General features: G+C 37.7%; 4 protein-coding genes across 6 annotated transcripts; 3 read left to right on the top strand and 1 right to left on the bottom strand.

Annotated features, from left to right (window-relative positions):
* Positions 1–586: 586 nt before the first annotated feature.
* Positions 587–2,911, top strand: LOC117982987 (2-oxo-4-hydroxy-4-carboxy-5-ureidoimidazoline decarboxylase-like). The gene is made up of 3 exons (XM_034969442.2): positions 587–813; positions 1,493–1,646; positions 2,696–2,911. Exons 1-3 carry the CDS (start codon positions 630–632, stop codon positions 2,892–2,894), a joined length of 537 nt encoding a protein of 178 aa, XP_034825333.1. The 5' UTR covers positions 587–629; the 3' UTR covers positions 2,895–2,911.
* A 58-nt stretch (positions 2,912–2,969) lies between these two features.
* On the bottom strand, positions 2,970–5,312 carry Pomp (proteasome maturation protein). Its single transcript, XM_034969443.2, has 4 exons — positions 5,138–5,312; positions 4,744–4,902; positions 4,161–4,262; positions 2,970–3,202 (listed from the first exon to the last, which is right to left on the bottom strand). Exons 1-4 carry the CDS (start codon positions 5,138–5,140, stop codon positions 3,041–3,043), a joined length of 426 nt encoding a protein of 141 aa, XP_034825334.1. The 5' UTR covers positions 5,141–5,312; the 3' UTR covers positions 2,970–3,040.
* Positions 5,313–5,606: 294 nt separating this feature from the next.
* LOC117982986 (uncharacterized) lies at positions 5,607–11,778 on the top strand. Of its 2 annotated transcripts, XM_034969441.2 has the most exons (7): positions 5,607–5,887; positions 7,933–8,075; positions 8,441–8,635; positions 8,898–9,178; positions 9,283–9,355; positions 10,959–11,126; positions 11,459–11,778. In XM_034969441.2, the coding sequence occupies exons 2-7, from the start codon at positions 7,971–7,973 to the stop codon at positions 11,624–11,626; spliced, it is 990 nt and encodes a 329-aa protein (XP_034825332.1). In that variant the 5' UTR covers positions 5,607–5,887; positions 7,933–7,970; the 3' UTR covers positions 11,627–11,778. The 2 variants fall into 2 exon arrangements, with proteins under 2 accessions (XP_034825332.1, XP_069355156.1); XM_069499055.1 differs by lacking the exon at positions 7,933–8,075.
* A 2,085-nt stretch (positions 11,779–13,863) lies between these two features.
* Positions 13,864–25,265, top strand: LOC117982989 (cGMP-dependent protein kinase-like). 2 transcript variants are annotated; one of them, XM_034969444.2, is made up of 10 exons: positions 13,864–13,896; positions 14,002–14,193; positions 15,217–15,321; positions 20,977–21,232; positions 21,935–22,062; positions 22,325–22,519; positions 23,518–23,825; positions 23,901–23,979; positions 24,255–24,422; positions 25,098–25,265. In XM_034969444.2, the coding sequence occupies exons 1-10, from the start codon at positions 13,864–13,866 to the stop codon at positions 25,263–25,265; spliced, it is 1,632 nt and encodes a 543-aa protein (XP_034825335.1). The 2 variants fall into 2 exon arrangements, with proteins under 2 accessions (XP_034825335.1, XP_069355543.1); XM_069499442.1 differs by lacking the exon at positions 22,325–22,519 and having other exon boundaries at positions 13,866–13,896.
* Positions 25,266–27,245: the final 1,980 nt, after the last annotated feature.

Raw genomic sequence — 27,245 nt, 5'->3', positions numbered from 1 at the left:
GTTCTATAACTAAACTATCTACCCTAACTATCATTACCTAAGTAGGTATATGTCACACCTCAAATGATCTGGACCTAACGATCCGGCATACCACTACTATTAATTCATCATCATGATCAACCCATCACTGGCTCACTACAGAGCACGGGTCTCCTCTCAGAGTGAGAAGGATTTTGGCCATAGTCTACCACGCTGGCCATGTGCGGATTGGTAGACTTCACACACCTTTGAGAACATTATGCAGAATTCTAAGGCATGCAGGTTTCCTCACGATGTTTTCCATCACCGTTAAAGCAAGTGATATATTTTAATCAATCAAAATGCACATAACTCCGAAAAATTAGAGGTGCGTGGCCGGGATCGAACCCTCGACCTCCTATTAGAAGGCGGATCCTAACCACTAGGCTATCACAGCTTTCAATTTCTACTATTAATTACTAACAGTCAATTAGGTAAGGTGGTTATTATCATATCCATTTGTACCTAACCTAATGTGTAAGTTTTGTAACGAGTGCATTGATCTAATTATTTCGAACTAATGACCTTGCCGATAATAATAATTTATACTTAAACACGACGCCGACGATAACAGCGAAACTTACACCAGTTTGAAACTTCTAATCAACAACATGGGTAAATTGAGTGTTTCTGAAGTGAATTGTATGAGGGATGAACAGTTCGAGTGGGTGTTCAGGAATGTGATAGAGCTGCGGCCGGAGGCGGCGGCTTGTGTCAGGGAACAGCGGCCGTTCTCAGACGCCTCGGACCTCTGGGCCGCGTTCCACAAATATTTGGACGAACTCAGCGTTGAATGTGGGTAAATATTTACAACTATTGTATAATTTTAACTTTGAAACGAATAAAATTACTCACAACCACAGCTCACAACCTAATCAATATAATAGTTACGTAGGTACCTACCTATAACGGCTTTACTCATGTATTTGTCTCAATCGTGACAGTGGAGTGGATGGATGCTGCCCTCAGTGGAAACTGTTTTTAGGGTTCCGTACCCAAAGGCTCTCGCTGTCTGTCTGTCCGCGTGTCACGGGTCTCTAGCTCGTAGACGAAATGAGTACAAAGTACAAAGCTAACATTTTAGTTTTTGGTGTAGAACAATGACTCAAAACCGAGTAATGAATTGGAAGGTCAATTCAATATTTTTAGGGGAACTCTCATAGGTACAAAGAAAAAGGTACGATAGGTATCTAATCGATAGGTAGTACCCACGTAGTACCTACCTATAGATAGATAGTACCTAGATACCTATCGACACCTAATATCGATTTGCGATGCGATGCGGAAGGATCTGAGAAACCAAGGTAAGTCCTATAGGTAAGTACTATACCTACTATGTGATTTCTCAAAAATGAGAAATAGGTAGGTACCTAGGTACGTATACCACACAGAGAGGTCAGGTAGGTACCTATCTTTATATGTTAGGAAATACCTTGACTAAAAATTAAAATCCATGCATGCCATTCTTTGCCAGGTAAGTTACAGGTGCTGAAATCTCATCCCGACTTAGCCGGTCGCTTGGCAGCAGCAGGAGAGCTCACGCAAGAGTCTACGGATGAACAACGAGAAGCCGGATTAAACGAATTAACTGTTGAACAGAAAGCTGTTATGGATTCAAGCAATGCAAGGTAAAAAATGCATATATAATATATAGGTGATTCCGCGGCAGGTTGAGATGGCAATCGGGGTATGAGGCGGGGGACGCCCCGCACGCCACCCGCGCTCGTCCGCACCGGGTTAGCGAGGGGGCTGCGTGGATGTGCGGGGCGTTCCCTCCCTGATTGCCGTCTCGACCTGTCCTGTCGCGTACTTTAGGTGCAGGCTGGTCGACTTACTAGCGACCACTGTGAGGTGACCTAAGTCCGCCGTTTCGCTGTTGAGCCCCGATTGCCATCTCAACATGTCGCGGCCAATAGGTACATCCGCACGACACAGTACCTATCGCTTGTCGCTGTCGCCAGTCTCGATCGCGTGCCCCAGCTACCTTACTAAAATTTAATAAGTAAGTATAGTATCAGCTTGTGGTTTTTTGCAAATTTTTGAACCATAATTTTGTAATAAAGGTCCCACTTATACTAATTTCATTCTCCTAGCGACATCTGTCAGCAATTTTGTTATTCTAGAGAGCGAGGCGTAATAGTGTTGTTTAATGCTCACGCTTTGAACTAACAAGAGGAAGTTTGGTTATAAATCTTGAAAATGGTTACGCAGTTCGGTATTATCAAACTAGATGGCGTTGATTTTTATAAAGTTATTTTTTTTAGTTTTATGGATATAATATAGTTAATAGTTTTATAATCATGGATTTAGAAAGTTCTCATTTAAAATTTATTTGGTCACAATACACAAATCTCTTAACTATAATGGCATGCCTACTTTTTTTTAAAAAAATAATATTAGCCATGTTAAATGACTAATATTCCCCTTTCCTCTCCAACTAAGCGTCAAGCTTGTGCTAGGAGTAGGTACGACAATAGTGCAACGGGCGGGGTTTGAACAGTCGACCTTTCGGTTTTCAGTCGACTCGTTCACCCGTTGAGCTATTGAGGCTTTTTTTGCTACTTCTTTCGTAATGCTCCCTGCAGAAAATGATAGCTCTAAAAGACGTGTCAATTTAGTCAAGAGATTGTGTACAACAGTCGCATTTATTAACTATTTAAATATATTTTTTTTGCAGATATAAAAAGAAGTTTGGTTTTCCATTTATTATTTGCGCAAGAGAAAATAAAATTCAGTCCATTATTGACGGTTTAAACACTCGATACAATAATGTACTGGAGCAGGAAATCCAAATTGGCATTCATGAAGTGAAAAAAATATGTAAGCTTAGAATACTTGATATTGTAAATTCAGATCAAAAACTGATAACAAATTAAATAAAACATGATTGTCACTGAAGTTGTAAACATGAAAAATGTATATTGCTGATGAAAAAGAAATAAAAATTGCAATTTACTTCTGAATGTGTATTTATTGAAATTACTTAAAAATTGATTCAAGACTTAATTATTATTACCATCATTTAAAGAATACCTAAAGATCGTTCAACCACAGCATGCGGCTGTCCACTGATTTCACAAAATTCTGGCGTGTTGAGTATGTCTTCAAAACCAATATCAAGATATCTGCCTGTGAATACATCATGCTGTAGATTTGAGCTTGGCAGGAAAGGAAGATGGCCAACCTGTTAATAAATAAAAAAGATAATAGATTATTAGTAATGTCTATAATTATTATTAAGAGTGTGTAGCTCTGTGGTACCTCAACCATGAGCATATTATGCTCTTCCAATAACTATTTACTTTTAATTAATGAAATTTTATTATGTAAGTGCTTAAAGCCATTTGCAAATTTGTTGTTCTTTACATGGTTTATTTATGCACAAAGTTGCCATTGGCTAAGTTTTGGATCTAGATTCTTGAATCTCTACCCATAAAATTAAACTAGCGACCCGCCCCTGCTTGGCACAGGTAGCTTATTAGTTATAATTTTCACAGGGATCTCCAACTTCTTGAAATAAAATATAGCCTGTCACTCAGGAATTCTTTCTACTGGTGAAAGCATTTTCAAAATCTGTTCATTAGTTACTGCTACAAACAAACTTGCAAACTTTACTGTATACGAAGTGCATATGTAGTGTTACCTTTAACTGATACAGTCCGTAAAAAATGACTCCTCACGCGCCATTTTAACTATGGGTCAACTGACATATCAAAAGTACAGTTCACCTTTAAAATAAGGGCTAAAATCGTACTTTTGAGACGAAATTTGACACAAAAAATTGAAATGGCGCGTGAGGAATTCAATTTTACGCGTTATATGTTAAGCCTCTTTTTTGACAAGACATACAGCAAGATGGACAGTGTAAAAAGTGCTTACCTATGCTTTTTAGCAAATAGTCTAAATATATAAAAAGAAAAGCTTACTGACTGGCTGACAGATCAACGCACAGCTCAAACTACTGGACAGATCGGGCTGTTGTTTGGCATGCAGATAGCTATTATGACATCCGCTAAGAAAGGATTTTTGACAATTCAACCCCTAAAGGAGTAAAAAGAGATTTGAAATTTGTGTAGTCCACGCGGACAAAGTCGCGTGCATAATCTAGTGAAAGATAAATACGTAATTGTTCTATTCATTACCTTACTGGCAAACTTCCTCTCCATAGCCAGTTTCATGGGTGCATGGCATCCTTGAACATTACGAAGCATGGACATATTCATATTTTCTTCATTTTGATGGTACTGAAACAATAAAAATTGATTGATTCTTTAGATGAACTTCAAAATAATATTCATTCTTCACTTTCAACATGGATAAGTATATTATTTAATATTTAGGTTGCTAGCTGTAAATTCTAAATGTATTTAAAATAATAATCACAATATTATAGACACATGCACAAAAACAAAATATAGAAATTCTATGACACACACATATGAGTTGTTGCTTAGTTCTGATTCATTGTTTTTTTATTTTATTTTTAGACATTTTACAGTTTCAATATGTTTTGTGTGCGTTTACAATAAAAAAAATATAAAAAAAATCTAACAATGGACACATCCACTTAATGTAGGTCTTCATTATTGGCTCTTCCGAATCAAGACTCTACTACCAGTTAGCAGATAGACAGAGATCAACAGAGACAAACACAGTTCTATATTTTAACTTGTACCATTACAACATTAACTTATAAAATTACATTTTCAATGTAGTAAAACTTACATTTCGTTCCGAAGCTTGCAAGGGATGTGACATGCCTAATTTATTTTTAGTTGCTCCCAGACCAGCAACCATGGGGCTGGCAATTCCAAATTGGCCTTCTTGGACTGTGATGTTGCCTGCATGCTCAGGCTTTACTTTGAGTGATGGCAGACCGAAGCTCTAAAATACAGAAAAAGTAAGTACCTATTGAAAAGAATATTCGAGTATCTGGCTAGATTATATTTTTTTTGTAAATTTAAGCAAACAACTAAAGGAATTGTTACCTACTCATTTTTGCCAATTTTAGATACTAGTTACTACACAGAACAACACAGTTTAATTTGTAAAAACATTAAAATTATCAGCGGCTTCAAGCAAGACCAAGTTGTTTCTAAAATATTTGCGAGTAACTCACCATTTTGTATGATAATATTTATTATTTTCTATGATAAAATGTCGCTTGAATAAGCGGAAATAATTTAAACTGAGCCGTGAGCTTCCTTATGGTTAATTCTTAGATTTTTATAAAGTGAACGTGATTTGGCAATTTTAGTTTTTGTCACCCTTATCACAGAGTACGACCCTTTATACACTGTAGGTGTAGTATATTCAATGTACTCTGTGGGTGTAGTCTTTGGTTTTGTCAAAGAGCATTAATCACTACGTTTTAAAATGTCCATACAAAACCGAAAACGTATGAAATGAACGCAATGCTTCAATACCAATATGACGACACTAACACTGCAGCAACGCAGTACTGCCAACACAACCGAACAAGCAGCTCCTCAGAATAAGGACTGTTCATAGGGACTGTTAGAAGTAGCCTTATTGTGACACTTACTGTTAGAGCGAGTTAGCTAAATGCATTTAAACTCTTGTTAGAACGTGACAAAATTATTATGTTTTGTCCTTATCCGTGGCCACTTTTTTTTGTTTGTCAAAATGTATTTGTACGTGAGTATTTGACAAACAACGTGAAGTGTAGAAAGAATGAAATTTCACAAGTAAGAAAATCTGCTTGAGCGAGAAGGACTGAAGGGGCCACGCTAGTTGCAAATCTGGACATATCTGTGAGCAGCTCTGCTCGGGTTCTTCGTGGGTCACTCGTGGGTTCTTCGTGGGTCACTCGTGGGTTCTTCCTAACTTTTTCTTTGAAATTCAATAGGTAGGTAACTATATTATGTATAAGATAAAAGAACAGAAACACAGAAAATTGTTTTTATGTATAACTAGCTGACCCGCCCCGGCTTCGCTCGGGTGGAGTATTTCGGACTGGGAGTGTCATCGTGAAGCCGTTGCTTGATACCTAAAATATCAATTCACTATCAGAAATTCTAAAATCCCCACGATTTAGGACTTTAGTACTTTGCAGCATCAGGATTGAGGAGTTAGGATCCGAAGTTCAATGATGTAGCCTATGCTTGGTACCTAAATTAATTTTGCATCATCCGCAGTTACTGAAACATTATAGTTTAGGAGTGCTGTACCCTACGTCATCAGGGTTGAGGAGTTGGGACTTGAAGTCTGAGAATAAAGTCGTTGCTTGGTACCTACAATATGAACTCACTATGAACAGTTCCTGAATCTTCATAACTCAGGCGGGCAGTAACCCTGCAGCATCAGGATTAAGGAGTTGAATCCAGAATTTTTTATGTGACCACCACGAAAACTTTTTTTGTTGTTTAAAAAAAAAAATTGCAAATCAGTCCAGAAACCTCGAAAAAATCGATGTAGAAAAACGAACCACCTCCTTTTTGACAGTCGGTTAAAAACCGATGACCTTGAAATATTTACGGAACAATCTATAAAATATCCCCTTTCTAACAAAAAAAGAATGAATGAAATCAGACTACGCGTTAATGAATTACAACTCAGTATACATATTAACTTTCATCCCCTCTCCTACGGGAACCATGCTGAATTTCGGGATAAAAAGTATCCTATATTCTTCCTCATAGTATGAACTCAAATCGTACCAAGTTTCATTGGAATCCATTCAGTAGTTTCAGCGTGATGCGCGGCCGTGATACAGACAGACAGACAGACAGACAGACAGACAGATAGACAGACAGACAGACAGACAAAAATGAAAAAAATTACAGTTTTGGGTTCAGTATCGATTATAGAGTGCCCTCGAAAAAAAAATTTCAAAATATCTTCAATGTACAGAATTTGACCTGTTACAGTTTTATTATAAGTATATATATATATATATATATATATATTGATTAAAGGACTTCAACCAGTAACTAAAGACAACTACCTATTATGTAAAATTATATTTTCATGAAGAACTAATGTAGATAACTAGGTCAATTAATTTGAAACTAATTAATTTAACTAGTAATAGCAATTCAAATACCACAAACTGCGATACACTAAGCCCTGGTTTATGTTGTCACACAGGAGTCCAGGCATTTCCTGTGTATAAAAAAGGGTCCAGGAAAAAAAGTTCCGTCTTTGGTAGGTATCCAATGTTTCGTTATCAGCTACAAAATGAGATTTATACTTACTTCGACTTTTCTATGACGAGTAAATACTGCACTTTTGGATTTGGACCTAGTCTTCCTAGGAACTGTCGATGGAAGGTCGATGGTGAATTGATATTAAAGGTACTACTCTTAGGTAGCACGCAACGACTTCATGACTGAACTCCAAGTTCCAACTCTTCAATACTGATGCTGCAGGGTACTGTACTCGTAAGCAGTAGATTTTTAGGATGAACTGTTTGGTAATGGTAAATTAATATTGTACTATTTACCATTATACCAAACCACGACTAAGTACCTAGGTAGGTACCTACATGATTACACGAAAATCCCACGCACTCCTTCGAATATTCTATTTTGTTCTAAACTTATTCGCCAGCGAGACAGGAGTGGTGAAGGCGGATAGGGAAACGCGAGGGTTGCAAGGGATAGACGAGATTTTTTGAATGGATATTAGTTAAAGACGAGAGTGACACAGGCTACTTTTATCTCGGAAAATCAAAGAGGGTCTCAACAAGAGAGACAATGATCTACAAATCCGCAATCTCCTTCTAAAGGTCGATGTATATTATTTTCTGCCGCGTACTGTACCTACGTGATACGGTCATTCCAATTCGATCACACATTTTATTGTAACATAGTAACCATTGATCGCAAAAATATTTCTGTTGTTTACGTTGAGTGTTTACGAATCTTGATAGTTAACCAATATTGTCCATAGCGTATATTGACCGATAGATCACTGTGAGCTTAGCACTTATGAAGGAGGACTTCAAGAATGTACTACAAGCGTCTATCCAGAAACAATGGGATGAAGTTCGTCGTGCTATGTCTGCTTTCACATATTTCGACGGACTCGATGAGGTATCAAAGCTAAGGAATCAAACAATTATTTTGCAAGAGTTTACGTATCATTTTGGGGCTGCCATACTGATATTTTTAAATATTCCGCGCTTTTCCAGTCTCTTCTTTCGTTAGCTAAACTCTAGTACAGTACCCGGCAGGAAATATTGTACATCGACCTTTAGATAGAAATAGCGGTTTCGTAGAGCGTTGTCTCTGTTGTTGAGACCGACAAAACGTCACATAGGTATGAGTGACAAAGACAACGCTCTACAAAGTCGAAATCTCTTCTAAAGGTCGATGTGTAATATTTCTTGCCGGCTACTGTAAGTTAGTTAATAATTATTATCATGAGCAAGTGAATAATTGGTGCCTATTACAAACAGGTGGCGCGTCGTGAAGGTTGCACAGTTGCGAAGATGAAATCTTATGAGACTAATGAGACGCTGCTCGGAGACGGCGTGGGAGTACCCAATTTCGTCTATTTTACACTATCAGGGCGATGTCAAATGATAGAGTCTCTTCAAGTCATTGTTACTACGCGCGTGGGGAGAAATTCCTACACTCTATACGACCCATATGTACGTAAGTTCTTCCTTTTACTTTGATTATGTGCCTCCCATTCAATATCAATAAAGTAATTTTATATCAATACCCATGCTGGCTTGATAGGCACAGGTTAATAAGTAAGTCTATCTAGACCAAATAATTTTTATGTACTAGGTACTTCGTAGATGTAATAAGGATTATTACCTCCTATGTCGATGATCTAGACTTACTTATTTACCTATGGCTATCTAGCCAGCATGGGTTTCACTTTCTTTAGTAGTTGTAAATTTTTAGGTTTCAAAAGAGGAAAGTGATCAGGATTTAGATGAGAAATACTTCGGAGCTTACAAAAATTTGAATGAAGAAGAATGTGAAGCCGATGCAACAGCGTTAAACGAACAAGAACAAGCTGAAAGTTCAAGTAAAAGAGGTTCTTTGAAACGAGATGATGGTCAGAGAGTAGAAAATGAAGACGGAACGGAAAAACATAGTAAATCCAGTGTTGATTTTGCAGAAGAATCAAAATCGGAAGAGTTATTAAAAGCCACATCCCATTTAAATCGGAAATCTGTAAGGTTGGTGTTGGTTTTTAGAAAGAATTAATTTGGAAAAAAATAATTATGTAGTTATACCTACCTAATAGATCGCATAAATTGTACGCGTTCTTCTTTTCTTGCAGAATAATTCCTGACGCAATTGATGAAGACAATTCTGTGATGCCAATACAAAATCTTCGAACTTATTTTATGCAGGTTTACAATTTTTTTGGGAACTTTCTTTTTTATTGGGTTATTATTGGGTTGAGTTATCGGGTTGTTCTTTTCAATCTTAGATCTGGGATAAAATTTAAAAATAAAGGTTTGTACGCACCTGAGCGGCGCGGCACAGAGCGTCAAAATATCATTTCTATCATTTTGTATGGCGCATATCGCACTAGAGCGGCGCTGCACAGCGCTTCACCGCGCGTTGCCGTGCGTCACGGCTGGAGAGAATAATATTTTGAAGCGCAGCGAAGCGACGCGCAGTGCAGTGACGCTAGTGCGACATACCCAGCGGCGCGGCGCGGCGCTTCAGTATGCGTACGTTGCTCGAATAAGATACACGCGCATCTTGTTAGGTATTTAAAGTACAGGCAAGAATCGGCAAGATAGACCTCAAAATAAATAACGTAGGTTTAATTTTTGGCACATGACGTGTTCCTCATGCTCTTAGAAGTATATCCTCAAAAGTCCCAACCCCTAGGATGTCGGCTTCCCCCCTTCCCAGTGTCTAAATGTATAAATGTCTCTCCGAGCGTTATGAGAAAACATCAATGGTAAAAATAATCCTGATTAAATAACTATAATATATTATTTACATATTATACCTACCTACTTCATCTAGGTAGAATTAATAGTTTCGGAAATATGCCTACCTATTGTTGTACTTGTGTTTATATTATACTAGCTTATGCCCGCGACGTCGTCCGCGTGGACTACACAAATTTCGAACTCCTATTTTACCCCCTTAGGGGTTGAATTTTCATAAATCCCTTTTTAGCGGATGTCTACGTCATATTAGCTAGTTAGCTAGCCAGCATGCCAAATTTCAGCCCGATCCGTCAAGTAGTTTGAGCTGTGCGTTGATAGATCAGTCAGTCAGTCAGTCAGTCACCTTTTTCTTTTATATAGGTATTTAGATATAATATGTACATGTGTTTACCTGCCTATTTTATATATTCTATTGCACATAAAACAAAGACATTTTGCGAAAATGCTTTTTCTAATGTAATTTCCACAAAACCTAAGGAACTAGCTGATGCCCGCAACTTCGTTCGTGTAGATATAGTTTTTTTAAAAATCCCGTGGGAACTTTTTGATTTTCGGAACCCTCATTGCGCGAGCCTGACTCGCACTTGGCCGGTTTTTTCTCTTCCATAATTCGTTCTTCTTCTGCACACAACAAAGAAATAATAATCAAATCCTCTTCACTGTCGCTCATCTTGCGACGTTGTTGCTCGTACGCGAACGAGTATAAAAGTGACGCGCAAGTGACGCGAGCTGCCGCGTACTGAAGTTGTAGTGCGGTAGGTACCGTCGAGCGGCCTCAGGTGATGCGTTCTGCAGTCGGACTGAAGCGACGCGCCGCGCCGCTCAGGTGCGTACAAACCTTTAAACTAAATTAGTAGCTACCTACCTATAGAAGGGCTATTTCCATTGAAATGGAAATATCGCTGGCTATTTCAACAAAAATCTTGTTCTATAAAGCTGTCAAAATTAGTATGATAAGTAGGTACCTACTGGGCATCAAGTAATAAGCAAAAACATGTTGCAGCTCGTAAATTCATAGAAATCGTTGCTTCTTGTTTATTTTTAGGTTTGTCGATTTGATTCTGGTTCAAGTTTTGGTTTTGGAGAAAACATGCGTGACCGTCGCATCGTTGCCCTGACTCCTGTGAGCTGCATGCTTCTTCCCAAGATATGGCTTCTTCAGCGTAACACTGCTAATATTTGGTCACGGATACAACATTACTTGGAAAACAAGGCAAGTTGGTTTTTATAGGATAAACGTATTCTTTACTCTGTTCACTGAGTTTTTTCGTTGAACGTCGTTTTTGTACGTGATAACCTGAATACCTATAGTAGTACGTGACAGGTCCAGATGGCAATCAGGGAGGGAATGCCTGCGCACAGCCCCGTGCAAGGCGTCCCAGCGCTCCATACCCCGATTGCCATCTCGACTTGTCGCGGACTATACTTGGGTCACTTGTGTTAAAGGTATTCCACAATTTGGTAATTCGTAAGCGCACTTAATATAATTTACCTATTATTGAAAAATAACATTAAGTAGTTAGGTACTTTTAATTTTTGTTTTAGATACCAAATAAAAAGCAGTTGTTCAAAGAGTTTGTATCGGCGCGACGATGGCAGGAGTTCAAAGAAAGCCTGGTAGAAGATGTAGTTTCCCGCTCCAATACAGTTAACTGGACAACTGCCCACGATGTGCCGTATTCCATCCGAATGGAGGAGATGCTGGACATTTGATAGTTACCTAATTTAGATTATTTTAGATGAATGAGGATTCAATCCGGGTTTTATTTGTGGATATTATACAGTAATATTATCAGTAATATTATCATACAGTAATATCAGTTGTTTAATTTTGTAATACATTGCGAACTTTAAAAAATACAGGTTTATAAAAAAACATTGCGTTTTCTTTGTGGTAGGTATCCTATCACTTATCAGTAATCATCAGTACTATCACCTGTCGTCGTTTTTGCTAGCGTTCCAATTTCGCATTCATCATCATGGTCAACCCATCACCACCGGCTCACTACAGAGAACGGACCTCCACTCAGAGTGAGAAGGGTTTTGGCCATAGTCTACCACGCTGGCCAATTCACACACCTTTGAGAACATTATGGAGAACTCTCAGGCATGCAGGTTTCCTCACGATGTTTTCCTTCACCGTTTAAGCAAATGATATTCTAATTATTGTACTTTTGTAAAATTATACAATAGGCTAGTTGACACTTTTTTTAAGTTGGTCTTAAATGGTTAATATTTGTCCTATTAGATCAAAAAAATTAACACTATATTTTTTTGCGCCCTAAAAACCGTAAAACTTTAATTTAAAAATATTTTTTTCTTAGAAAGGTGAAAACACTGTCGGCCATGTTTGGCCCATAGATTATCTGTGCTCTGCCGTCATGCATTTGTAAACAGCAGCATAACCTCCCAAAGTTTAATAAACATGACTTCTATACTAGTTTACATGAAAAATATAGTAATTATCGTTATTGTATCATCCGAGAATGTAAAAAACGCATCGATAAAGACCACAGGAAAGTTGTGGATTAGAGTGCCCAGTGAAATAAATATACGTAACACGCGAAGACTTGCTTAAAGGGATCCTATATGACAAAGACTTCAACCCAAATTTATTTTTGCAAAGATCAGTTTGTTGTAAGTCTTACTTAATAACTTATTCAATTTATAAAGAGAAAACGATATTTTTTTACGTTTACTATGAGTTTTTAGAAATATATAAAAACTAGCTTATGCTCGTGACTTCGCCCGCGTGGACTTCATAAATTTCAAACCCCCATTTAACCCACTCAGGGGTGGAATTTCAAAAAATCCTTTCCTAGTGGATACCTTCTCTTTACCTACAAAGAACACACCCACCAAATTTCATGTATCTAGGACCAGCTGTTTAGATGTTTAGGCTGTGCGTTGATATATAAGTTAGTCAGGACTTTAAATTTTATATATATCGATACTACGTTAGTCCCCGCGTGACATAGGGATGACATTTCTTTGTTTACATATTTAATGACATCACATCATGGCTGACAGCGTTTTCTGCGTTTCAAATAAAAATAAAAACTGTATTTTTTAAAATTGGTTTTATATATCCATCCTGCGTTTTTAATAATTGTTATTGATATATTTCGTTGTCTCAAGCAAAATACTATGATAAATAATCATTTATTGGACGAAATTAGATATGAGTCAAGTAGCCTATTTTATCGCTATTCTGTAAAGTTGCTAATTTCTACGTGGTAGGTAGGTAGGTCGACGTAAGTTGGTATATGTACCTACCTTTTTATTTTCAAAAACCATAGATAAAAACCCGGCCAAGAGCGAGTCAGACTCGCGCACCGAGGGTTCCGCGGATCACAGTACTATTTTTCGACATTTGGCACGATAAATCAAAAACTATACCTAATGCATAAAAGTTAATAAAAATCTGTTTTAGAATGTAAAGGTAAAAGCCCTTTTAAATGATACTTCACTTGGTATATTAATCTTACTTTGAAAGTTCAAAATACCAATTACTTTATTATGAACACATTTTTTTGTGATGTAGGTACCTACCCACAAAATCACAGTTTTCGGGTTTTCCCCTTACGTGTGCTATAAGACCTGCCTACAAATTGCATGGTTCTAGGTCAACGGGAAGTACCCTATAGGTACACCCAGACAGACACACAGACAGACAACAAAATGATCCAGGTTCCGTTTTTCGTTTTAAGGTACGAATTACGAAACCCTAAAAATAAAGGTAATAAAAAAGTAATAGGTATATAAATTGCCAACTCATTATAGTGATTATTATCTATGGTATTACTACTCATTGATAATAACAATAATATATAATAAATTAATATAATAATAATAAGTGCGGTGCTCCTGTCTATTTACTTTTTTAGTTGATATTAACAAACAATTTATTCAAATTCTTTAGAATAATTTATTATTTGTGCAAAATAGCCATGGCTGGACGTTGTGGTTCCAAGAAGGAATTGGTAAAGATTTATACAAAATATTCATTTACTTATATTTTATCTAGTTGACCCATCCCGGCTTCGGCCAAGGCCGAGTGGAATTAGCAAATTAATCTAAAATGACAGGATCCTGAAATGCAGATGAAGAAAAAATTTCGTGCGAAATGCTTGTTTCGTGCGTTAGGACGTTTGGTAATGGCCAATGCGTATTGGCTGATCGAGGGAATAGACCAGTACGAAGGCACAGAGGACGTGAAACGCAGGGTGGAACAAGCTGTTAGAGGGAAGGCTAAGAAAAAGCAGTTACTCAGTATCACAGTAAGTCACATCCAGCGAGTTATACCTATTATTTTACCCACGACAGAACCGCGACAGTACAGTGCGACAAGGCTCTTTTGGCACTTGAATTGAATGACATTGACAGGGGGGCGCTGTTGGAGAACAAAGGCTTAGACTACCTATTCAAACAAGAACAAAGGGGACACTTGACGGCAACGTTAGTCCCGATTTTCGCCACGCGCCAAAAGAGCCTTGTCGCACTGTACATATTTTTAGTGTTAACGGTTGTGCGTTTTATGTTACCGTCTTCCTGAAAAATTTCTGGGCAGATTTACCTAAATGCAATTTTTTGCATGACATAGCAATCATGACCTCGGACTGCAGATTTTGAAATAATATGTATTAAGTTTATCACTGTTAAGGAAAGCATTGACGTGCAGGCCATAGAGGCATAAAGGCACTGCTTACTTTAGGAGAACCCGTCAATAAATAGGTACCTACATAAGTACATAATATAGTCCGCGACAGGTCGAGGTTGATACGCCCCGCCGAAACCACGGTAATGTTATCTATACAGTATTCCAACTCCATACAAACGGACGAAACGCGAGCTATACCTACGCGCCTCGATCTCGCGGTGCCGCCAGTCGCGACTGTGCCGCAGTGACGAACGGACGGTGTTTGTTTTTTTAACAATAACCGTACGAAAGTATTTTATTTGTTATTTATTTATTAGTATAGATATATAAAAAAGTATATTTACAATCACAAAACTAAATGGAAACACAAAGTAGGCAAATGTAATTAAAATGCTGGAGGCGGGCAGCCCTATCGCATGTTTACGTACCGCGCTGCTGTAGGTATTGATTTCAAGGATACGGCCGAGTTACAATACTGTATGATAATATTACCGTGCCGAAACATAGCAAAGATCGAAACATCCTAGTAGGAACCTGTGTCTGCAATTTTATAGAAGTTTAAACAAACTGTTAGATTTCGCGGTTAGAGCGTCACGTTTTTCCCAAATGAGTCTTTTTCTAGTAAAATATAAAACAATTTCAGGATAAAGCTCTTTTGAATAAGAGTGCAGCAGAACGAACTGAACAAGAAAAACGTTATATATTTCGCATGATTGGAGGTCTTAAATGTTTCAAACGATATCCAAACGTAAGTTTTTTACGTCGATACATCTATATTAATAGTTAATACAATACTGCTAATAGTTTGTAAATTTGTTGTAATCTCTGGAACTACTCAGTCGATTTTGAAAATTCTTACACCAGGAAAAAGCTACATTATTCCTGAGTGACATAGGCTATATATTATTTTCAATGCGAAGCCAGGGCGGGTCGCTAGTCGAGATAATATGCGAGAGTTTTGCGATTTTCATTGTTAGTTAGATGTATTTATGAATACTTAGAGTTTGTCTGTCCGTATGCGCTAACCGCAGACACTGCTGTCGGAATTTTCAGAAATCGATTTTGAAAGATGGTTTGTCTGAACTATGACGATATTTGTTCCATAATAAGTCTTACCTAAACTAGCGGCACGCTATGATGGCCGGTTTGACGTTTGTCCGCTCATGAAGTTCCGTATTAATTGATAACGACTTTGAAGGAAATAATTGTATTACTTTATTGACGATAGTGATGTGCAGAGATTCATAAATTTTATCGAATGTAGTTTTAGGTTTAGGACTCAAAATTTATTTATTAAATTGATTTCTTAAATGTATACAAGTGTAGAAAAATCAGTTTGCACCATTTAAGGGGTGAATGTACTTGTGAATATGAACAATTTTCACTATGTGGACAAACCTCTGAAATCGCAAAAAAATATCAATAAATTTTTAAAAATGGAATCTAATACGATCGTCACATAGGATCGCTGGCTAGCACAACTACTACCTCCGGCAAACTCGCGTCAATGCTCAATGCAAAACAAAGCAGTTTCGAATTGACGTTGCTTCGAAAAGTATAAACTGTCAGTGCAATGCGATTGTGATATAGTTTTGACCTGGCTTTGGATTTCAAATATTGATACTGCATTACTGTTGACCCTTGCTCGTTAATTTGGACTCTGTTCAAGCCCTTTGTTGTGGATTTCGTCGATATGACCGAACGTACGCAGAGAACTGTTCTAAATAGTCAGACACGTGAGTTCCTAATACGCCTTCGTAACTATTTCGATCGTGAAGCTCAAAATGGAGGGCCAATTTTACCTATAACGTCAGTGGTTGAACGCGTAGCTGATGCGCTTAATATTGGACAACGAACTGTTAGACGGATAACTAAAAAAAAATATGGCGAGACTGGCACAGAAGAAAATAAACTTCACACACCAAAAAAGAGAAAACGAGCAAAACCAGTCGTAGGCATCGATAGCTTTGATGCCGATGCTATCCGAAGACATGTTTACGGCTACTATTTACAGAAGGAGTATCCAACAAGAAAAAGTTGGTGCATTCACTGAAGGAAGCTGGATTATTCTTCGGTGGGGAAAGTTCTTTAACGAAGATTTTGAAGACCATTGGATTTCGATACAAAAAATGTAACAAACGCAAAATATTGATGGAAAGATTTGATATAGCGATGGCAAGGTATACTTTTTTACGGCAAGTGAAAGAAATCAAAAATTGGCAAAATGTTGTGTTCTTGGATGAAACATGGCTTAATGCTAACCATACTGTAGGCCGTTCTTGGAACGATGACACAGCAGCATCTACTTCCAAAGTTCCTGTAGGAAAAGGATCGCGACTTATAATTTGTCACGCCGGAACCATCAACGGGTTTGTCGAAGGTTCTCTCATGGCTTTTGCGTCAAAAACCACTGGAGACTATCATGAAGACATGAATGGAGAAAAGTTTACTGAATGGTTTACCTCAATGTTGTGTAGCCTCCCTGAACCATCTATTATAATTATGGACAACGCCCCATACCACTCGATGCAAATTGACAAGCCACCTGCCCAATCCCAAAAGAAAGCTGATATCGTCGCATGGCTTCGTAAAAATGGCGTAGATGCAAACATGAATATGTTAAAAGCGGAATTAGTACGTCTTTTAAAAGAAAACAAACCAACCAAGATCCGATACGTCATTGACGAAATAGCATTAGAACATGGGCACAGAGTTATACGGTTACCGCCTTACCATTGTGAGTATAATGCGATTGAGTTGGTGTGGGCTCAAATTAAGGGATATGCTGCAAGACACAATACAGAACCCCCATTTACCACAAAAAAAAATGCTAAAATTATTAGAAGAAGCTTGTGAACATGTGACTAAAGGAGACTGGGAAAAGGTTGTGAATAGAACTGTTAAATTAATAAGGGAAGATTATGAAAGAGATGTGAAAATAGATAATATTATAGAAAACGAACATATAATTATTAATGTATGTGATGATAGCAGTGACGACAGTGAAAATAGTAGTATGGACGAATCTGATTAATTATGGCCTTTTGTGGCACCTTTTTCGGTATCTTTTGTATTCATATGTTTCTTGTGTGCATATAAAGTATGTATATTCATTTTCGTTCAAATATTCAGTTCGTTCAAATAAATTAAATAAACATATACATTTTTGTTTTATTAAACCTATTTAATCAGGTACAAAAACAAAACTTAATTGTTTTTTGTTCGAGAATAAATTGACATTCCACATCACTATTGTAATGTGTCAAACCGGCCATCATAGCGGCACGCTATGATGGCCGGTTTGACACATTACAATAGTGATGTGGAATGTCAATTTATTCTCGAACAAAAAACAATTAAGTTTTGTTTTTGTACCTGATTAAATAGGTTTAATAAAACAAAAATGTATATGTTTATTTAATTTATTTGAACGAACTGAATATTTGAACGAAAATGAATATACATACTTTATATGCACACAAGAAACATATGAATACAAAAGATACCGAAAAAGGTGCCACAAAAGGCCATAATTAATCAGATTCGTCCATACTACTATTTTCACTGTCGTCACTGCTATCATCACATACATTAATAATTATATGTTCGTTTTCTATAATATTATCTATTTTCACATCTCTTTCATAATCTTCCCTTATTAATTTAACAGTTCTATTCACAACCTTTTCCCAGTCTCCTTTAGTCACATGTTCACAAGCTTCTTCTAATAATTTTAGCATTTTTTTTGTGGTAAATGGGGGTTCTGTATTGTGTCTTGCAGCATATCCCTTAATTTGAGCCCACACCAACTCAATCGCATTATACTCACAATGGTAAGGCGGTAACCGTATAACTCTGTGCCCATGTTCTAATGCTATTTCGTCAATGACGTATCGGATCTTGGTTGGTTTGTTTTCTTTTAAAAGACGTACTAATTCCGCTTTTAACATATTCATGTTTGCATCTACGCCATTTTTACGAAGCCATGCGACGATATCAGCTTTCTTTTGGGATTGGGCAGGTGGCTTGTCAATTTGCATCGAGTGGTATGGGGCGTTGTCCATAATTATAATAGATGGTTCAGGGAGGCTACACAACATTGAGGTAAACCATTCAGTAAACTTTTCTCCATTCATGTCTTCATGATAGTCTCCAGTGGTTTTTGACGCAAAAGCCATGAGAGAACCTTCGACAAACCCGTTGATGGTTCCGGCGTGACAAATTATAAGTCGCGATCCTTTTCCTACAGGAACTTTGGAAGTAGATGCTGCTGTGTCATCGTTCCAAGAACGGCCTACAGTATGGTTAGCATTAAGCCATGTTTCATCCAAGAACACAACATTTTGCCAATTTTTGATTTCTTTCACTTGCCGTAAAAAAGTATACCTTGCCATCGCTATATCAAATCTTTCCATCAATATTTTGCGTTTGTTACATTTTTTGTATCGAAATCCAATGGTCTTCAAAATCTTCGTTAAAGAACTTTCCCCACCGAAGAATAATCCAGCTTCCTTCAGTGAATGCACCAACTTTTTTCTTGTTGGATACTCCTTCTGTAAATAGTAGCCGTAAACATGTCTTCGGATAGCATCGGCATCAAAGCTATCGATGCCTACGACTGGTTTTGCTCGTTTTCTCTTTTTTGGTGTGTGAAGTTTATTTTCTTCTGTGCCAGTCTCGCCATATTTTTTTTAGTTATCCGTCTAACAGTTCGTTGTCCAATATTAAGCGCATCAGCTACGCGTTCAACCACTGACGTTATAGGTAAAATTGGCCCTCCATTTTGAGCTTCACGATCGAAATAGTTACGAAGGCGTATTAGGAACTCACGTGTCTGACTATTTAGAACAGTTCTCTGCGTACGTTCGGTCATATCGACGAAATCCACAACAAAGGGCTTGAACAGAGTCCAAATTAACGAGCAAGGGTCAACAGTAATGCAGTATCAATATTTGAAATCCAAAGCCAGGTCAAAACTATATCACAATCGCATTGCACTGACAGTTTATACTTTTCGAAGCAACGTCAATTCGAAACTGCTTTGTTTTGCATTGAGCATTGACGCGAGTTTGCCGGAGGTAGTAGTTGTGCTAGCCAGCGATCCTATGTGACGATCGTATTAGATTCCATTTTTAAAAATTTATTGATATTTTTTTGCGATTTCAGAGGTTTGTCCACATAGTGAAAATTGTTCATATTCACAAGTACATTCACCCCTTAAATGGTGCAAACTGATTTTTCTACACTTGTATACATTTAAGAAATCAATTTAATAAATAAATTTTGAGTCCTAAACCTAAAACTACATTCGATAAAATTTATGAATCTCTGCACATCACTATCGTCAATAAAGTAATACAATTATTTCCTTCAAAGTCGTTATCAATTAATACGGAACTTCATGAGCGGACAAACGTCAAACCGGCCATCATAGCGTGCCGCTAGTTTAGTCTGTGAAAATCCAGCTTACCTGAAAGCTTTTCTGTAGAGTACTTTAGATTTATTCTGTCAACACGTTTTCACAGTGGAACCTTTCCATTAATACATTTAAATATTTATATTTTTATTTAAAAAAAAAAAGAATATTAGCCATGTTAAATGACTAATATTCCCCTTTCCCCTCCAACTAAGCGTAAAGCTTGTGCTAGGAGTAGGTACGACAATAGTGCAACGGGCGGGGTTTGAACCGTCAACCTTTCGGTTTTCAGTCCACTCCTTTACCTGTTGAGCTATTGAGGCTCAATCCAGTGTTTGCTCATCGTTCGTTAAATTGAGTTAAAATTTTGTACAGTTGTTGTTGGAACTTGCGTGAAGGCTTCTGGCCTCTGGGTTCTGACAAGCCTATGTATTACCAACAACGTACCTACTGGCATGAGTGCACTTGGCATTGTAGCTCATGCAGGATATACTTGTTCTAAAAAAGTTTGCGACGGGGGTAGGCCTATTTTCTAAGACGATTTTGTAGTAGGTACAGTCAGCAACAAAGCTAGGTTTGCGCACACCAGTACAAGCGACCACGGACGGGCGCAAACCTAGCTTTGTTGCTGAATGTGCTTAACCAAATTTTTTTTTAAAAATAGACCCAAAAATCATATTATTATGTGGATGCTTTGTACTACCCGTGCGAAGCTAGAGCGTTTGTAAGTAAGTATGTGACATGTGATGTAAGTTGTAGTTTAGGCAATTTTTGAACCATTGAAATATTTAAATACTTATTTATTGAACTTAAATAAGTAGTTGTAATAGTATATGAACTCAAGTGAGTAGATATTTGCATGCCATTGTGTGGCAAATGTGGTGATACTATAAGTGAATTTAGAAACATCTTGTAAACCTGCATTTTGTGCAAATAAAGAATGATTGATTGATTGATTGAGTATTTAAATAAAAGCTTCGTCAACAGCATGTAAAGAAGAAACTAGCTGCTGCAACGTATTTCAAGTACTACGGTCCAGGGCGAGTTATCGTTCGACAACATCAGGAGGCCCATGCTATGTATTTCATTATCAGCGGCGACGTGACGGTCAGCCAGCTGATATTTGATGAGCTGATCCAGCAGCATGTGTCTGTGGAGGTTGGGGTCATGCTTCCAGGGGACATGTTTGGGGAAGTTTCACTATTGCACAACATACCGAGGACTGCTACTGTAACAACGAATGGTAAGATATTACTGCTGACAGGCAGACGGACGGAAATAGCTTATTTCGTTTAAACTTTGTGTCTATTAATTGTAAATATAGATATATACAGTACAGTGATGCCCGCGACTTCGTCCGTGTAGATTTAGGTTTTTATAAATCCCGTGGGATCTTTTTAATTTTCCGGGATAAAAAGTAGCCTATATCCTTCCCCGGGATGTAAGCTAACTCTGTAATAAATTTCATCGAAATCGATTAAACTGTTGGGCCGTAAAAAGTTAGCAGACAGACAGACAGATACTTATTTTCACTAGCCGATGCCCGCGACTACGTCCGCGTGGATTTAGGTTTTTAAAAATCCCATGGGAACTCTGAATTTCCGGAATAAAAAGTAGCCTATGTCCTTCCCCGGGATCCAAGCTATATCTGTAACAAATTTCGTCAAAATCGGTTGAACAGATGGGCCGTGAAAGGCTAGCAGACAGACAGACAGACACACTTTCGCATTTATAATATTAAGTATGGAAAAGTATGGAAGTATGGATTAGTATGGATGTACCAAAATCGTAGTTACAAAGTAATTATAAGTTAAGTTATATTGGAAATGCTCATCTCTGGACAGAGTTTTTTTGTCCAGCTTCCCATTCAGGTTGTGAGTATAGCGTAAGTTGTTATGTGTGGAGGTAGTTAGTAAAATTGTTCATATCGCATGTTGGCCGATAGATCACTGTGAGCTATTAGCACTTATGAAGGAGGACTTCAAGAATGTACTACAAGCGTCTATCCAGAAACAATGGGATGAAGTTCGTCGTGCTATGTCTGCTTTTACATACTTTGATGCGCTGGACGAGGTATTAATAATCGAAATCTAAATATATAAAAGGAAAAGGTGACTGACTGACTGACTGATCTATCAACGCACAGCTCAAACTACTGGACGGATCGGGCTGAAATTTGGCATGCAGATAGCTATTATGACGTAGGCATCCGCTAAGAAAGGATTTTTGAAAATTCAACTCCTAAGGGGGTGAAATAGGGTTTTGAAATTTTGTAGTCCCGACGGAGTCGGACGAAGTCGCGAGCATAACCTAGTTAAATATAATTTTGTATTAGGTTGCGCTTCGTGAAGGTTGTATAGTTGCTAAGATGAAAATGTACGGTGTAAATGAAACGCTGCTGGGTGACGGTACGGGAGTACCCAATTTCGTTTATTTTATTCTATCAGGGCGATGTCAAATGATAGAGTCACTTCAAGTCATTGTTACCACGCGCTTAGGGAAAAAATATTACGCACTGCACGACCCTTATGTGAGTAAAACTTAATGCTATTTTAGTTTGAATACTAACTACTTAGGTTATGACCGGCTTTACTCACGTATTTAGTCGACGTTAGCCCGACTAGTTTCGAACCTATCCGAGATCCTTTTTCACAGGGACTCAGTTCACGAACGCATTGCGATTGACACTGCGAACCACCCGCGCCGCGGCCCTAGTCTGGCTAACGTTGACAAAATACGTGAGTAGAGCCGGTCTCTTCTACATTTACAATGGAAATCTGGAATGGAAGTTTAAGAAAAAGTGCCATACCCAGTGGCGTGCAGGTCATAGAGGCATAAATGCACTGCTTACCCCAGTTGTTATAGCTTAATGCTTATTTTTCATTATAGCCTATTAGTAAACAGGTTCCTACCTAACTAATGTCTACCCTGGTCTCAAACCCTGTGCACGCCACTGGCCATACCCCTTCCAGGTCAGCCCGCTTCCATCTTAGACTGCATCATCACTTACCACCAGGTGAGATTGCAGTCAAGGGCCATCTTATATCTGAATTTAAAAAACCAGCCAAGTGCGAGTCAGGCTCGCGCAATGGGGGTTCCGTACTACAGTCGTATTTTTTCGACATTTTGCACGATAATTTAAAAACTATGATGCATAAAAATAAATAAAAATCTGTTTTAGAATGTACAGGTAAAGACCTTTCATATGAAAGCCCACTTGGTATAATTATCTTACTTCGAATATTGAAAATACTAATTATTAGTTCATGACCATGATCTGACCCTAAATTCACGGTTTTCAGATTTTTCCCCTAAAGCCCACCTACCTGCCAAATTTCATGATTCTAGGTCAACGGGAAGCACCCTGTAGGTTTCTTGACAGACAGACAGACAGACAACAAAGTGATCCTATAAGGGTTCCGTTTTTCCTTTTGAGGTACGGAACCCTAAAAATCACTCACGATAGTTTAAACACTAAAACTACTTAGGTAGGTACGTATTTCTACAGGCACTAACGTAAATTTTTAGTTGCCAAAAGTGGAAAGTGAGCAGGATTTTGACACAAAATACTTTGGCGCTTATAAGAATTTGAGTAAAGAAGAACGCGAATCGGATGCAACAATAGATAAAGAACGAGTCGAAAGTTCAAGTAAAAATGAATCTGTTTCTTTGAAACGCGGTTCCTTAAAAAGAGCAAGTGGTCATAGAGAAAGTAGAGCTGATACCGAAACATCTATGAGTAAAGCAAGTGTTAATTTCGACTTACAAGGAGAAGTAAAATCGAGAGAAATTGTAAAGTTCAGCCAGTTCTTTACAGAGCAGCGAGAATCTGTAAGGTTAGTTTCAGACTAGAAAATAAGACAAATATATAGATTCTGTTTTCTACACTAATTTATATTATATATTTTCAGAATAAGTGTCTTTCCGGAAGAATCAAGCGATGGTGATTCAAAGATGCCATTAAAAAATCTTAAAACTTATTTTATGCAGGTGCACAGTTTAAAATTTATAAGTCCCGCAAATTGCTAATGCACGTGGCCGCCATTTTAGTGACGTCAGCGCTAGACTGAAGTTTCAAGCTGATGGTACTTATATTTTTATTTCGGCTGACGTAAAAATGACGTCATTTCGATGTCAATGAGACATGATTCCAGCGCAATAGCAATTTGCGGGACTTATACCCATCTATATTGGAAAACGTTAGTATAATATGTAGATAGGTATGCAATGAAGATGAATAGTCAAAAGCTGTTTCCTATTTTTAGGTTTGTCAATTTAATCCTGGTTCGAGTTTTGGTTTTGGGGAAAACATGCGTGACCGTCGCATCGTTGCCCTGACTCCTGTGAGCTGCATGCTTCTTCCCAAGATATGGCTTCTTCAGCGTAACACTGCTAATATTTGGTCACGGATACAACATTACTTGGACAAGAAAGTAAGATACTTTTCACGGGAATCAGTAAAAATATATGAAATATTACTTTATTAGTAAATTAATGTACTTAACTTATTATCATATTTACTATACTTATAATTTATTTATAAGCTATTAGATGATGCCCACGACTTCGACGGTTTTAAAAAATCCCCTGGGAACTCTTTGATTTTCCGGGATAAAAAGTATGCCCCCGGGATGCAAGCTATGTCTGTACCAAATTTCGTCAAAATCGGTTGAACGGATGGGCCGTGAAAGTCTAGCAGACAGAAAGACAGACAGTCAGACACATTTTCGCATTTCGTATGGATTATAGCCTAGTGGTTAGGACGCCCGCCTCCTAATCAGAGGTCGGGGGTTCGATCCCGTGCACGCACCTCTAGCTTTTCAGAGTTATGTGCGTTTTAAGTAATTAAATATAAACATCATCTTGAGGAAACCTGCATGCATGAGAGCTCTCCATAATGTTTTCAAAGGTGTGTGAAGTCTACCACTCCGCACTTGGCCAGCGTGATAGACTATTGGCCAAACCCTTCTCACTCTGAGAGGAGACCCGTGCTCAGTAGTGAGCCGGCGATGGGTTTATCATGATGATAATATTTACACTATATTTAAATCGAGTGATTTTTGTCAGAAACTTGAGATAAAAACTGACACTGAACATTTCCATCCTAGATACCGACTAAGAAGCAATTGTTCAAAGAGTTTGTGTCAGCACGACGTTGGCAAGAGTTCCGAGAACAACTAGTAGAGGACGTTGTCTCCCGCTCCAGTGCAGTTAATTATACCACCGTCCACGATGTGCCATATTCCATTCGGATGGAGGAGATGGTGGACATTTAATTGTTAATTTATCTATTTTTAAACAATTTCATTGTTAATTTATTTATTTTTGTTAATTTTGTTCAAAATTATATTTACTTATCTCTTCTTCTATCTTCTTCTCTCTATATAATATTATAAAAATGAATCGCTGAATGTGTTGCTAAGCGCAAATATCAAGAACAGCCGAACAGAACCGATTTCGCTAATTCTTTTTTATAATATTTCTTGAAGTACGAGGATGGTTCTTACGGAGATTTTTTTTTAAATATGCCTGAAAAAGTCTAAAAACAACACTTTTCTATATTTCCATACAAAAGATTCGTAATAATACTTAAAAGTCAATTTGAACTTTAGTACCATACCATAAAGTTTAAGTGTTAGTGGAGGTGTTCCGGGAAGGCTGACCCGGTGTTCCGAATAGCAGAATAAGTATTAAATTAAAGAATCCACTGTTAGGCGGTACGAAGTTCGCCGGGTCAGCTAGTTTGTTAATAAATGTATTTAACATAATATTTCATTTAGGTATGCGTATTTAACCTGAACTTCAAAGAAATCACAAACCACTGAAACAAAAAAGTCGAGCATGCACTCTTGCTATCTTTCATGCATCATAAAAAAAATAGAAAAATGTGAATATGAGACACGTGCTCCATAAAATTGAAATTCTTGAAAGAAAAGTAGGTAGTATATTTAATAATTTTGTATTATTGAATAACTAGATGATGCCCGCGACTTCGTGCGTATGAATTTAGTTTTTCCCAAAATTCCGTGGACATTTCTTTGATTTTTCCGGATAAAATTACATTTTATAACGGAAAACCAAAGTTTTCCAGAAATCACTACCCATGTGTGTTTGTTGGTTTATTGGTTTGTCCTTCAGTCACGTCACAATGGAGCAATTGACGACGAAACGTGATTTTTTGCATAGGGTTTTTAAAGATCTGTAGAGTGGCATAGGCTACTTTTTACCCCGGAAAATCAAAGAGATTCCACGGGATTTTTAAAAACTTATTCCACGACGGCGATGTCGCGGGCGTCAACTAGTCTAAATATATAAAAGGAAAAAGTGACTGACTGACTGACTGATCTATCAACGCACAGCTCAAACTACTGGACGGATCGGGCTGAAATTTGGCATGCAGATAGCTAATATGACGTAGGCATCCGCTAAGAAAGGATTTTTGAAAATTCAACCCCTAAGGGGTTGAAATAAGGGTTTGAAATTTGTGTAGTCCACGCGGATGAAGTCGCGAGCATAAGCTAGTTAATTATAAAAGGGCCGTCTACTTTTAAAAAGGTTATGAGAATCATTAATTATACTTTATTTATAGTTTTGTGTACACAGTATAAGCATTCGCATGGATTGAATCTCCATTTTAACCAGCTTCTTCCATTTATGGTATTGTGATTCATAAGAGGCTTAAGTGGTTTATTGTCTTCCTATAGTTCGCTTAAGTACCGGGCGGAGGCGGGGGCCTCGTCCAACTCACCAGCTCGCGAATACTGCAATCAAGGCTACAATAAAAATTTCAATTCATAAATCTCAATGGAATTTATGCGACAATGTTACCGCTGCTACTGTGAAAACATGGCTTTGGTGTAACGTACTCGTACGTAACACCTTGGTGGAGTTAAATGTGTGTGTGTTTTTTAAATACATTATAGGCGCACGCTTCACCATGATCACACATGATGAGAAGTGATGATGTGGCCTAAGATGGGACGCGTTTGCCTAGAAGGTGCCTATTCACTCTTGTTTTAAAGATACCCGGATTATAATTGGCAGGAAACACTGATCTCGGAATTTTAATTCTAATTTCATCTTACACATTGTAAAAATTTGATATGTCTACAGATTGTACAGAAAGTCTATTAGGTAGGTAAGTAGGTACTCACCATGAAACATCATCATCATTGTCATCAACGCCAATATCGATTTTTAGTGCTAGACATACCTAGGTCTCTTATAGGGATTTCCACACGTCACGGTCTTGCCCC

Source organism: Maniola hyperantus, chromosome 6, assembly GCF_902806685.2.
Source record: "Maniola hyperantus chromosome 6, iAphHyp1.2, whole genome shotgun sequence".
In the NCBI taxonomy this organism is placed as follows: domain Eukaryota; kingdom Metazoa; phylum Arthropoda; class Insecta; order Lepidoptera; family Nymphalidae; genus Maniola; species Maniola hyperantus.
Note: the sequence above shows the minus strand (reverse complement) of the source record. Positions and strands in the feature narration are given on the sequence as shown.

Bases quoted from the DNA above. Each gene is read 5' to 3' on its own strand.
- LOC117982987 (XM_034969442.2), top strand. From the start codon at position 630: ATGGGTAAATTGAGTGTTTCTGAAGTGAATTGTATGAGGGATGAACAG. The intron at 814-1,492 runs GTGGGTAAATAT...ATTCTTTGCCAG, and splicing joins GGACGAACTCAGCGTTGAAT to GTAAGTTACAGGTGCTGAAA. The intron at 1,647-2,695 runs GTAAAAAATGCA...TTTTTTTTGCAG, and splicing joins ATGGATTCAAGCAATGCAAG to ATATAAAAAGAAGTTTGGTT.
- LOC117982986 (XM_034969441.2), top strand. From the start codon at position 7,971: ATGAAGGAGGACTTCAAGAATGTACTACAAGCGTCTATCCAGAAACAA. The intron at 9,356-10,958 runs GTTTACAATTTT...GTTTATTTTTAG, and splicing joins TTCGAACTTATTTTATGCAG to GTTTGTCGATTTGATTCTGG. The intron at 11,127-11,458 runs GCAAGTTGGTTT...TTTTTGTTTTAG, and splicing joins AACATTACTTGGAAAACAAG to ATACCAAATAAAAAGCAGTT.
- LOC117982989 (XM_034969444.2), top strand. From the start codon at position 13,864: ATGGCTGGACGTTGTGGTTCCAAGAAGGAATTG. The intron at 15,322-20,976 runs GTAAGTTTTTTA...CTTCGTCAACAG, and splicing joins GTTTCAAACGATATCCAAAC to CATGTAAAGAAGAAACTAGC. The intron at 23,826-23,900 runs GTTAGTTTCAGA...ATATATTTTCAG, and splicing joins GAGCAGCGAGAATCTGTAAG to AATAAGTGTCTTTCCGGAAG.
- Pomp (XM_034969443.2), bottom strand. The intron at 4,263-4,743 runs GTAAGTTTTACT...TTATTGTTTCAG, and splicing joins TGCAAGCTTCGGAACGAAAT to TACCATCAAAATGAAGAAAA. The intron at 3,203-4,160 runs GTAATGAATAGA...ATTTATTAACAG, and splicing joins AGAGGAAGTTTGCCAGTAAG to GTTGGCCATCTTCCTTTCCT.